This window comes from Schistocerca americana, chromosome 2 (assembly GCF_021461395.2).
Source record: "Schistocerca americana isolate TAMUIC-IGC-003095 chromosome 2, iqSchAmer2.1, whole genome shotgun sequence".
NCBI classification, from domain to species: domain Eukaryota; kingdom Metazoa; phylum Arthropoda; class Insecta; order Orthoptera; family Acrididae; genus Schistocerca; species Schistocerca americana.
The window spans coordinates 175227884-175241717 of record NC_060120.1 but is presented as its reverse complement, the minus strand read 5'-3'; the positions used below and the strand labels follow the sequence as shown (position 1 = coordinate 175241717).

Below are 13834 nucleotides of genomic sequence, written 5' to 3'. Positions count from 1 at the left end.
AAACTAAATGAAAAATTCCTGGAACTTTAAATAACTCCCAGATTTTTCCCGGATCTCGCACATCATATACTCCCTGGATACAGTTCAGGAAAGGCACCCCTCTTCCTTTCCCTTTAACTTCTGCCAGGAGCCACTGGCTCCAGAAGCTTGTGAAAGCTAAGTCCTTTTGCATGTTTCTTCCCTGCTGCCACTTTGTGAGTAGATTTTTTTATCTGTCCATCTACATTACAGCATATGAACTAATATTGTAGTGTTATACATATTTTGCAACAGGTTAGAAAAAATTGCTTGTCATTAGGATTTGTGGAACAAGATCAGACAAAAATCACAGGCAACATCAGTCATTACAATATTCATTAGTACTTTATTGATGCTTCATATTTTCCAAATTAACAACACTTAATCTTCTTCTTCATCTGCTGCTCCACCACCTGAAGTGGCCTTCCTCAGATTCTTCCTCTTGACACGGCCTGGACGTCCACCTCCGAAGGGAGACTTCAATGAGAAATCTATGTGCTTCTGAGAGTCCAGCCGAACAATAAAGCTCGGAATATTGACAACCTGTTTCCGAACACTGAAAGAAGAAAATGAGAAGCATATAAGTAAAAATATTCTTTATGGCTAGAGAAGAGTTAGTAAATTGAAATGAGTTGTCAAAGCTACTAAATTCTTTTATGGCATTTGAGACTGAATTGGCAACACTTAGCAAGCAATATTCTCTGAAATATGAGAGGTTTCTTCTGAAGTGAAGAATGACCCCCTAAACACACTAATACAATTGCCATAAAATTGGCAATAATAATGCTTCCTCATACCCAACATTATATATTTAAAGAAACAAGTTTATAACATTCAGTGTAGAATTTACAACTTCCTAGCCTAGAAACATTTCAGAAGTGTTAAAAAGTGGTTTTGGATAAAAAACTTTTCAACACTGTTGCCTTTATTCACTTACTGATTACAAGGGTATACAAGAGTTCTGGGGTTTGGAAACCAACCAAGTGGTGTTCTTTACTAATTTGGCACTCCTTAACACGGAAATAAAAGTTTAATCCCTAATATACGGTCTTCTCTGCCCAGCTACCACTCATCCCAAACTACTTCAGGCTAATTACTATTGGTTGCAAAATCTATGGTTGCATAATGTAACTTGTACAGTATGTTGCAACCCTTCTTGTTTGTAGGATGGTAAGGTAGAGGGGGAGAACGACTTCAAAGCTTAAGTTCTATAACCACCACTGAAAACGACAGCTGAGACAGGTAGGTTCTTACATTTGTGAGCAGTATTATTTCATCAAAGCCATTTTCGAAAGGTGTGTGAATGGCCCAGATAAATGGAACTTTTAAGTAAAGGACATTGACAAAAGAATTTGTGCAGAAATCCTCATTTGCTTGTTTCAGCACAAAGTTCAGAGATTAGAACAACTCATTTGCTCTACATCTGCATGGAACAATTCCACAGAAGCTGAGTGAAGCTAAAATTATCAGTTTTAATTTAACTATTCCCACAGTATGGAATAAACACAGAGGAATTACATGTCTATGATTGTTACTTCTATATGACAAAAGCAGCAGGAAGGTAAAAAATCTTGCATACAAACTTAGATTTTGACAATCAGACCTGGCCCTCATTGTCTAGGCCTGCCAATCCACTCAACACCATCAAAGGATACATTTGAATTCTCTGAAGTCTAAATACACCATTAAAGTAGAGTCTTACTCCGAGTGTGGTACTGATGCCAATGGGAGCCCAAACAGAGCTTAAAAAAAATTCCGTGAAAGACTTTGGACTTTCAGAAGATGCAACAATTTCTGGGACCATGTATCATGGGGAGGCCACAATGTTTGGATCATGGATTTACTGCACACTTAATAGTGCATTAGGAAAACAATGCACAAGCAGTAAGGCGTAATACCTTTGAGATTTCAGAAAAATCTAAAGAGATATTTTACATGTCAGTGGTGTACCGGTGCATTGTGACCCTGAGCACGAGCTGGTGGATCTTATCCCACTCATTTTTCTATTTACATTTTTTCAACACTAGTCATTGTTTTGTTCATATTACATTTGAAAGACAACATTATGAAAAGACTTTTTGCATGAACTTTTACTGAATTTCCAATGTTATTTGGCTGTTTACTAATTTTTATTATTACAGCAAACATTTTACTTATTTCTATATGATAGTTAAAACACTGCCAGGGGCCTTCAAACTTCTTCATATTTGATTGAAAAACAAGAAAATGCTTCTCATAAAGTTGCTATTATAGTACATCCAACCTTACATCCCCATTTTTGGCACACACATTTACAAAAATGTCGCACTGTACATGGTTAGCACACAAATTGCTGGAACAAAGTTTTCAAAATGCTAACAAGCTTTTTTCCTTAATTCGAAGTCACCTTGGGCATACAAGAAAACTGCTTTCATTCGATGTAGTAGATACATTTTTAATTGATGTTTTCTGTGTCTGTATGAAAAATATCATCATGCAACTTGTAATGTCGAAAGCACATTTGACCTTACATTAGGCTCATATGTTGGCATATTTTAACTCAATGAAGTTATTTACACCTTTGATGCTTGACTTGGGCTTTCAAACCTTGAAACCGTGTCTGCAGATTGCAGTGTCTAGGGGCAAAGCAGTCCCAGTACCTTACCAGATTTGACATATTAGGGATTTCAGAAATTATTACAAGCATACATTATGAGGAAAATACCACAAAAGCAAGGACATGAATAGCTGGCACCTGGTAAGTGTCAAAATCTCCATATTTTCTTCTTCTATTTCACTTCTCATTTAACTTTTTACCATTTTATTGCACTTTTTCACTACCTTACTGTAACTGCTTTCTAACTTCAATGGGCACAGATTTTAATGATGGCACAAAAACAATGCGTTGTAGACCTACTAGTGTCACACTTTAGTATAAAATCATTATTTATGGGCAAACATAAGACAATCACTGTCAACATGTTTCCTCAGATCAGCATACAAAATGGACTACAAAGAAAGGGTAGAAACAAAAAGCAGAACGCACTGCCTCACACAGGACAGTGAAATTGAGAACGGCGAGCTAGAGGACTTATTGCACACAATGCATTACCACTGTTTAGTTTGCTATGTTTATACTATGCAGCTCCTAAAGAACTACACATCTTCCAATTCAAAATTTTAATCTTCACTACAGAAATACTTACACTCATATTGATAACAATGGGTTGGAACAATTGTTTCCCCACCCTATCTGCACCTTAACACCTACTCACCTTCAAGGGCATCGTGTAACTTACGGTACAAGAATTTATAATGAATTATCAGATAAACTAATTTGCATTTGTTATTTACAAGGAAACTACGTTGTCAAAAAGTATAACTAACTGCATTAATATTATTGACCAGTAGACTAACTTAGGCACAAAAATGGAGGACAAACAAAAAGACCATAGTACACTAAAGATTTTTACCACTCCATATCTTCCTCAATTCACTGGCGCCCTAGCTCAAAACATTTCAACAGTACTTCACAGGTATGGGCACTGCAAAAGAGTCTTAGCAGACGTTGAAAAATGAATACTTCATTTTTCAAGTGGCCTGCACGAAAACACTGACATGTATTAACCTAGGTAAAACAGAAAGTAACAATAAAAATCTGTCTTCCAGTAATATTACATAGAATGTTGCAATTATCATAAACTGTTCTCCAACATACCGAATATGCCTCTGCCGAATGAGAACTCTTGCATGATGGATTGATTTAGCAAGACCCAGTTTGAAAACCTGGGTCTGTAATCTTCTCTCCAAGAAGTCTTCAATCTTCAAACCCAAAACATAATCAAGCTTCATACGACCTTCATCCAATACTCCAATTCGTACCAACCTCCTCAACAAGGCATTACCTGCAAATCAGCAGCAAAAACTGATTGTTAAAAGTCAATAATGATGAATGACAAAAAATACACAAAATTACCCAAGTATAATCACAAATATGAAACACATGACATTTTCCCCCTGTATTTGCTCCTGCTATCAGAGGAGAATTACCTGTAACAATACTTATGTAGTGTGCACACAAAAATACATGTATTTCCTTGGAATACTTTAATCATTACCTGAAGACCTTAAGTTCTGATGCAACTGGTTCAATGCAATAAAATGAGACTTCATTTTACAATGACAAAATGTTTTTAAGGAAAAGGCAACTGCTTACCTAAAAAGGATTTGTGTATGATCCTCGGAAACACACACAGAAAATGAATACTAGCTCACAAACACCTCTCCCCCCCACACATCCATCCATGCTCACGATAGCAGCAAAACCAGTACATGATCTGGATGGGGGAAGAGTCTTGTGCACAGAGTAGAGAAAGGAAAATTTAAGGTGAGGTAATGAAAGAGAAGTCAGCAGAGGTTTAGGCTAGGGGGACTGCAAGAGCACAGGGTATGCTGAAAAGAATCCCGATCTGCCTGTGCTGGAAGGGAGTGTCCAAACAACCCATGTAACCTAGCAGCTGTTTAAGTCACTGGCATGGCAATATGTTCGGCAACTAGATGGTCAAAAGTTCTTGTTCGCCACAGCCTGGCGGTGAACATTCACGCACATGGACAGCTGGTCAGTTATGATACCACCCCACTTGCGTAACACTGCACCCAACAATACTACGTTAACAGCTTCACTACATATGTCATTTAGAGACTGCCGCCAAGTTTCTGTGCACTATGCAGGTGCAAATTCAGTCACCAGCATATCCTGTACTCTACCACTCCCCTGGCCTCAACATCCACTAACTTTTTTCCACCGCCTCACTATACACATAGCCTTCTCTCTTGTGTGTATCACTCCTTCACCATCCAGACTGTACTTTCTCTTCACACAGTCCCACGTGGGCTAGTACTCTTACTAGAAAAATAGCAAGAGCTTAAAAACTAGTTTTAACTTTACTGTTAGATGTTCTGTGCACTTCACATATATCCTCTATAGGTAACTGCTTGCCTTTCTCTTACTTTGTGCAGCTCACTATTAACACAAACACACACAAGCATTCCATGAACAGATAAAAATTAACGATACTAACCCTCAAATAAGCGACGAGGGTCTTTCTCCTCCAACGTCAGCAGTTCTCTTGCAGCCTTCCGTATTTTGGCCAATGTGTACTTCACACGCCACACTTCCCGCTTGTTTCGCAGGCCGTATTCACCAATGATCTTTAATTCTTGATCAAGACGAGCCTTTTCATATGGACGCCTTGGTGTGACATAGGTCTTACTAAAGACCGACGGTATGCGGCCGTTAACCATATTCAGTTACTAGCCTTCACCTAAAAAAAAGGTAATTTTATAACAGTTCACTTTTCTGAATAATCTGATGGCAAATATAAAATACAATCTGTATATGTACATTTATTTCAATGTTAAATATGAGCAACAGGCAAGACTGAAAATTTGACAAATTAGAAGAAACTGAGAAACTCAGCTAGGTAAGTCTGGGATAAAAACTCACAAATAACAAAAACAGATCAAACAAAAAGTATATAGTAAGGTAAACTCAATTTGCAATAAGCAGAATATTTAGGGAAAGGAATTATAAAAACACTGACACGAAATCAATCAGGTCTCACAGCAAATACTGGCAGCAACAGGTCACAAAGATTCTTTCTCACGAGTATGTCTGGTGCTTCACTAAGACATGCAGCTCTTTCAGCTGTGAGTGGAGCAGAGAAGATACAAGAATGGTCCGAGATGAAGTGTTGGAAGCACTGAAGGAGAACTAACTAAATTTCCTCATTCTGATGTTACACCTTAAAAACCAGTCACTAGAGCTTAATATTAATTTCAACATTGTTTATTCATCCACACACAACAATTACAAAACTCTTGTTTCAGAGCCATGAATCAGTCTGGCATGGAGAGCCTGACTGGGATTAAACTCTGAATTTTTTCTAGCCTCATAATGATTAGAGATTCTGACATACAAACCAGTCTCTTGCCCAGTAATGAGGCAATCTGGAAACCTTTTTTATTACTCATTGTATGCAACACACACACACACACACACACACACACACACACATTTTTCTAACTAAAATATCATTAAAAATGTCCAGAGATGTCTTGAAATGGTTATTACAAAAAAGCAAGCTTTATGACTCCCTATTCCGATAACAGCCTTTCCTCACATGTAACCAAAATAAGATACTTAATTCTATATATTAAAATTATATATAAAAACAAAGATGAGGTGACTTACGGAACAAAAGCGCTGGCAGGTCGATAGAAACACAAACACAAACATACACACAAAATTCAAGCTTTCGCAACAAACTGTTGCCTCACCAGGAAAGAGGGAAGGAGGGGGGAAGACGAAAGGAAGTGGGTTTTAAGGGAGAGGGTAAGGAGTCATTCCAATCCCGGGAGCGGAAAGACTTACCTTAGGGGGAAAAAAGGACAGGTATACACTCGCACACACACACATATCCATCCAAACATACAGACACGAGCAGACATATTTACTTTAAATATGTCTGTATGTGTGTGTATGTTTGTGTGTCTATCGACCTGCCAGCGCTTTCGTTCGGTAAGTCACCTCATCTTTGTTTTTATATATAATTTTTCCCACGTGGAATGTTTCCTTCTATTATAAAGATACTTAATTCCTCGCAGTTGCCCCAAGTATCTCATAGAAAATGTGCCATATGTGATGGTATCAGAGCAAAATTAATGAATATCTCAGTGCATCCCACTAACAGCAGTGGAAGCTCTTTGGAGGTGAAGAAGCAATGATGCTTCTAACTTACAGTTTTCACCTGCCACAACAAGCAGTTACACAGCACCACTAGCATGGTTTCCATAAACAAGCTGGATGGTACCAATTTCAGAAATTTATGGCAGTGGAAAAGTGAATCACAAACAACCCACATTGACTGAAGTACAACTTGAATGAAATAACAGATTCCATTGGAAGAGGTGGGCAGATGGGGTGCAGTGTTGCCTGAATGCAGACAGCCACACTTTACACAGCTCTACTGAATGGCCTCTTCCACTTTGTTCCAGAGCCATGAATCAGTCCAGTAGAGAGCCTGACTGGGATTAAACTCTGAATTTTTTTTCTAGCCTCATAATGATTAGAGATTCTGACATTCTGCTCAGTCTCTTGCCCAGTAATGAGGCAATCTATCTTTTTACTTCCCCTACTAAACAAAACATGTCTCATAACATGCACATACACTTCATGTAAACACAGTAACAAATAAACTATTACAGAATTTTTCACAGCCTTACTTAACTTAGAAAAAGCATTTGATAATGTACAACCAAGATTTAACACCAACAAAAAGATGAATCAAGCTACCAAGTGGGAGTAATCCCAGTACCTGGGGAATGAAAGGCAAAGTGCAACCAGTGTATTCAGAACACCCATTACTTATCACTGCACCAAGATTCACTAGCAGCAAATAATTTTCCCTATACTAAGTTACTTAGATCTTGCATTTTTTGCAGATTATGATCATCATATGCATAAAATAGGCAACAACATAGTACCTGACTTTTTTTACCTAGTTGAGGTTTCATGAATAACCTTGTAATGTTAGTTTAACTGATAAAAGTGCTATAAATACAGGTGTGTTGCATACACAGACATCAGCTAATGCTCTAACCTTACCACAGCATTTACTTCCACCATTTGGGATGGCCACAAGTTTTCCAGTTGAAATTCCCTGATTCCCAGACAAGTTTTAGCATATTTCCACAACAAATTTTTAGATCCTAAGGGTAAGTTAAAGTTGAAAATCCACTTTGCACCTACAGTACACGAAACAATAGTGCAAACAAGAAAACATCTAAAAAACTTTCAAGCAGATGGTGTTTCCTGGTGTAAGCAAAAATCTTTAAGTACCAATAACATCTTGTGTATGAACTGTTTTTAGATGGAGAAAGCAAGCCAATTTGTGTGTGCGCGCGCTTCATTAAGATCACTGATATTTTATTTCAATAAAACAAAAGACATTTCAACACAAAAATATGCATTTCCTTGGAGTCTCAAGATTAATTTAAAATACCTTCACAAATTTCAGGAAGAAGTAGGCATCTTCAAGAAGTGAGAAGGCAGGGAAGAATTGTGTAAACATAGGTGACCACCAATAAAATGTTGGTTTTACTGTTTGTTATTGTCAGTAATTACCGAATGTGTTATACCTATTATTTTACAGGTATTGTGCAAATTTTCTTTCGAGAAATATAGGTGTACATAGCGTACAAACTGCTAGCAACAGTTTTCATATTATCATCTTCCATGATTTCTAACACATAAATTACTTCTGAAATGCCAAAATGTACTACAACAAATAAAATGTCTATGAAATGCCACACTGTACACTACATGTGCGGTAAGACAGTCAATTACTGAAAGCCATCACCCATGGCCTCTGGCCTGCTGACTAGCACCACAGTCCTGGGTCCATTGACAAACCATGAAAATCCACTGCATTAAGCCACAAAGGCGCCCAGCCTGTGGGCAGATCGATGAGACCAGATCTGACAGGCAGGGCATGCACAATAGTGGTAACTGAAATGGCTTCAAATTGGCACACCCCGACCCATCAGATACCTGCAGAAATGGCTTCCAGTTTTTTGCTAGTCATGGAAATCCTCTAGTATGGAGAGCAATTCACAAGCCACAGGCAGCATATTGATGAAATGAGACCATGGTGATCAATCCACGCACAGGTAACTTTTTCAAATACTCTGAGAATCAATAATGATGAGGATAGGTAGCATTTCACCGTAAAGATGATTGCTGAGCCACAGACAGGAATGTAGAAAGCCACTCAACTAAATTTGTAACCACAGCTTCTGTCAGAAAACGAGGTCATACACACATTCACACAAAATTCATTTGAGCAGTTGCCAGAGAGTGCTAGAAAACATGCCATACTGTGCATGCACATCTACGATGACGTGGGCAGCCTGTGCTTGCTGTTTCCTCTGCTCATACACTTTTCATCGCATTTGTTTGGAATTTTGTGCTTGGTGGGGCATCACCTGGCCTGGTGTTGTACCTGTAGCAATTGTTTTATCATACTCTACCCAGATAAGGAATGCAAATAAGGAAGCAGTTCCTGGCGTAATATCCATTTAAAAACTAGACTACAGCTCAAAATACCCAACATTTTGCTATGTGGCGACTTAACAGTTTTTTTGTTCGTACTATTGTTTTGTAGCCTTTCAAATCAGGTTTACATCTACACAGCATTGCAAAAATGCTATTAAGAAGGCAGACAAATCTCGTGCAAAAATAAAAACACAGTTCCTTGTGTAGCTTACCCAGAAAGAGAGAACAAATTATTTCATGACTAATTCAAAATGTGTAAAAAATTAACAGTTGTCTGAGGCAAAGAAACTTTACAACTGACAGTTTATATTCTACTCTATGAATAAATATAAAGCCATGTGAGGAGTTAGAATGATAAAACACAGTATGTTGTCTGTCTACAATTACAAAAATTAAGAAATAATATCAAGTATAGAGGAAGCACTAGACAAGTGCCTTGTGACTGGAAAACACTTTCACAGAAGGCAGATTTGTGAAATTCTGTTACAGTTGACAATATATTTGAAACAAAATATTTAATTCAAAATACTGGCAAAATGTGCCTGCTTAGTCAGCTTCAAGTGAATATTTACATATGTTCATACGTATACAGCATTAAGAAATCTTAGTGTCAAAAGAAACAGGACATCAGATACTACTAACAGCATTGAAATTTCATAAATCATACTAAAATGCGTAATTCAGCTTGAAGTGCACATTTCTATGTCCAGAATAACACTGAAGCACCTGATATTCGCCTTTTCTATGTGGTCTTTTGTGATACCAATTTTCTTGGAGACCAGTTCTGTATTATCTCATGTTTGGTTCTTTATTATGGTATAATGTAATTAATGCCCAAAAATGAAAATGTGCACTTGAAATTGAACAAAGTTTGAACTAGACAAGTGTGGAATGAGACCTCGTTTCAAATAAATTCACTGCCTCGGCAGAAAAGTTAATGGAAGCAAATTTATCTACCAAACCGGGGGGGGAAAAAAAAAAAACCCAACAACAACTCAATTATGACAATGGTCGATTGATGATAATGTGGAAATAAAATCAGAAAACAAACTACTAACTTATTTTAGTTTTGAGTGATTATAGGAATCTACATTAATTCATTGATGGCTCCCAGCCACAGAAATCTGTCTTGTTTTCATTTCACATGGGAGTTAACGAAGAGAGAGCAGCAATTAGCATATACATGGGTCACGTGAAGAATGACCCCACTATAACAACATTGCTCTGCACATGCACGAACATGGCAGCCTGGTGGCACCAGAAAATTTTTTCCAGGTAGCATCTGGCTACTTTCTACTACTGCTCATACAGCAAACAGCCACACTTTAAGTAGCCAGAAGTGCGGGAAGGCACTGCTCATAGGCGAATTCAGCTCTGCGCATGTGCACGAGCCTGTTGGCAACTGCTTAAACGAACCCACAATCACTCAGACAACTCATGCACACACGACCGCCATCTCCGACCGCTGTGTCTATAGTCCCAGAATCAGATTTTAACAAACCAATCATTCTCTGCTCTTCACTGGCAGCTGCTACGCTAGTGGCAAGAAGTGGTGGCAGCACTTACTATAAGCTGAGGGGAGTGATAGGAAGGGGACAAGCAGTAGGAACGAGGCAGATGGGAAGCGGTTAACGTAATCAGCTGCACTCAGCCAGTGACTGTGCATGCAGGAAATCATTTCATATGCTGTTATTTTAGGGTTTTTTTCCAAATTTCCTCGGCATGTTTCAAGTTCCCCGATTTCCAGAACCTCTGGCAACCCTACCATCCAATTTGCTTGCTTTGTTATTCTCAAACCCAGTAACAGGAAGTTCGTGCATTTGCAATAATATAAACAATCTTAATATAAGAGATAAAAAGTCTAAATTATCCACAATAAAAATAGGCAAGGTATCAAAAGGTTAACAATGCTTATAATTAGCGGTAATCAGAGCAATAGGAACATTTAATTGCAAACATTCTTGAGCTTTGTTTCAAATTTCGAACCTTCAAGGTCCAAAGTATATTATTAATTTATAATAAAAGATTGGTCCTTCCATGGATGGGCTGCTGACAAGAAAAAGTTACTTATTTTAAAACACTTGTCTACATGACAGTATGTAGATTACTTAACAGATGTTCTCTACTACTGACTCAATTTGTGGTCCTCTCATCAGCTTAATAGTGTGACAGTGATATGTGAGCAAACTGTGCCCAATAAGTAATTCTATACTTTATCTTTTATTAACTTTGGCAATGAGCCTTATTGCTATTTTTTTGCAACAATGCAGTAACTATAAAGTCTCTCCACAATACCAAACCACACACAGTGAAGGGATATATTACATCAAAATATACCATCCGTGTATGTGTGTCCAAATATAGGGAAAACCTTAGCTGATCAATAATGCCCAATGCCAAATATACATTACGATTATTGTTGTTCGAAGTAAAATTTTTTTATCAAAAAACATTCCTAAAAAATTACAAAACCTCTTTATATAAAAACTTCAGGTCAAGGCACAAACCTCTACCTTGCAACCAGCTTGCCAAGTGCTATGCACAAACTCCACAGCAGCAGATATTGTGCACACGTAAGCCACATTGGAAATCAGCCACAAGACCCCAGAGAAAGTTACCACCTACTTTGAGAACTAAGAACTTTTCAACTAATTTACTGCGGACAGGTTTAAGTGGTACTGACAGTTTTGCACGTCAGTTCTAGGTCCCTTTTGACAAATAGGTTTCACAATAGGAAACCTAGGTACTGAGCTGAGGTACAATAGAACTATTTTAAATTTGTACAAATGTTACATCCGCATTTTTAAAATATACAGACGTGTTAAAATATAAAGTTTTAACAAATCTAGGTTCCAAACTCTCTCCCACGAAAGTCTTACTACCCGAACCTTTAAATGAAGTAAGTACTGCTATGTGCATATCCATAACAATCATACTATCAACTAAGTAAACGGGATCATTAACATAAAATCTTTAAATTTGTCACCAATAATAGATCAGCAATAACATTAATAATTTAAGAAACCATTTCCCCAACCTTATTTACACTATCCTGGCCTCCAACTTAACGAAATAGTGAGTTATATATATTGTAACTGTGTACGTACATCCATTTCTTGTATTCACAAACACGTAACATCAACCATGCCATAACGATAAGCAAGCGCCTTGAAGTCCCGACACCTAACCTAATCTAGTTCTACGGCTAAATTACAAATTTAACACCTCCCTACAATCACGATTTCTGGCAAAAAGGGTAGTTGGAGTTTGATATACCCGGCCATCCTCATTTAGGCTTTCCCAAATCGTTTCAGCAAATGCTCCGTCAGCTTAACTACGGCCACTACCTGCGCTAACCTCCAACATTAAGTTGTTCACATTGTTTGCGTATATAATGAGGATATTTGTTTCCACTGGCAATTTATCCCTGGTAGGATGAATGAAACGTTACATACGTAATACTAATTAGATGTAAATTGAGTCTCGAAATCATGATCGAAATTAACACCTGTCCACCGTAATAGTGCGGAAATTCAAAACTGCCTACTGAAATACTACAATTGAAATAACGTCACTAGATTAATCGCGAAAGATATTACTGCAGAATTAAATCATGCGAAAGACCATCAAAAAATTACCATCATGCAGCAGACCATGTGATTGAGAAAGTTCGTAAAGTAATCTACAAACATCCACTTATCTTAAACTTTTACCGAAAGAGATACCAATTTAACAATGTCAAAACTCAAAAAATAAACAAAACAAAATAGAATTACAACAAATACAAACCAGCTTTAGAGACAAACACGACCCCAATTTCCAACTACCATCCGACCACTTGCTTCAACGACTACTCAAAGAGCAACCATACACCGGAAGACACGTTAACCGGGAACCAAATAAATCTAAGGAAAGATATAACAGTCTCATACTACAAAGAATTCTGTAAAAAATCGAGGATCGTTCCAGATCGAACGACGGTATATTTCACATAATTATTTAGTTTGTGATTTGCAGTCAGCGCAGGATACGGTAGCCTCCACAGTAACCACTTTACGTCCGAATCGCTGAAGTGCTTCATTCGTTTGTTCGAAAGGGGAGGCCAACTTTGTTTGCCCGCTTTTGGTCGGTTGGCGACACGCTGCGCTGATCGAATTTCATTTCATTTCATTTCATTATCTTCCTGTAAATCATTTACATGATGTAGGAATTGTCACAACAAAGTTATCATACTAGTACAAGTACTACAGACATAATAATGGAATATCACTTTCAAGGCATTTTTCAAAAGTACAAATTTAGACATATAAATTAAAATTTTTGGCAATAAATTTACACACGACCAAAGTACTCATCTACGTTATAGAAAGTTTTGCTCAAAAGGTAATTTTTAAGCTCAGTCTTGAATTTTACTTCATCTATTATTTCCTTCATGTACACTGGCAGACCATTGTAAAGTTTTATTTCAAAATAACTTACATGCTTTTGGGTTTGTGTTGTCCTTACTCTTTCTACATAAAAATTCTTACGAGTTCTAGTATTATATTTATGGCAGTCCTCATTTGTACATAGATTTTTCATATGTGCTCTTGTACACAGAATGCTTTTAAAAATATACAGTGATGGTATTGTGAGCATTTGCAGTTCTTTGAAAAGGGGCCTACAATGAGCTCTTGGAGAGTTATGTGTTGTGATTCGTATAGCTCTTTTCTGAAATTTGAA

General features: G+C 37.5%; 1 protein-coding gene across 1 annotated transcript; it reads right to left on the bottom strand.

Moving 5' to 3' along the window:
* Positions 1 to 344: 344 nt before the first annotated feature.
* On the bottom strand, positions 345 to 13032 carry LOC124594872 (40S ribosomal protein S9). The gene is made up of 4 exons (XM_047133341.1): positions 12902 to 13032; positions 5079 to 5321; positions 3716 to 3902; positions 345 to 574 (listed from the first exon to the last, which is right to left on the bottom strand). The coding sequence occupies exons 2-4, from the start codon at positions 5299 to 5301 to the stop codon at positions 400 to 402; spliced, it is 585 nt and encodes a 194-aa protein (XP_046989297.1). The 5' UTR covers positions 5302 to 5321; positions 12902 to 13032; the 3' UTR covers positions 345 to 399.
* Between the last annotated feature and the right edge of the window lie 802 nt (positions 13033 to 13834).

What these genes read in the sequence shown, in the direction of transcription:
- LOC124594872 (XM_047133341.1), bottom strand. Translation starts at nt 5,301, where the DNA reads ATGGTTAACGGCCGCATACCGTCGGTCTTTAGTAAGACCTATGTCACA. An exon ending in CCCTCGTCGCTTATTTGAGG is followed by an intron (nt 3,903 to 5,078) that starts GTTAGTATCGTT and finishes GCTGATTTGCAG; the next exon opens with GTAATGCCTTGTTGAGGAGG. An exon ending in ATTCGGCAGAGGCATATTCG is followed by an intron (nt 575 to 3,715) that starts GTATGTTGGAGA and finishes TTCTTCTTTCAG; the next exon opens with TGTTCGGAAACAGGTTGTCA.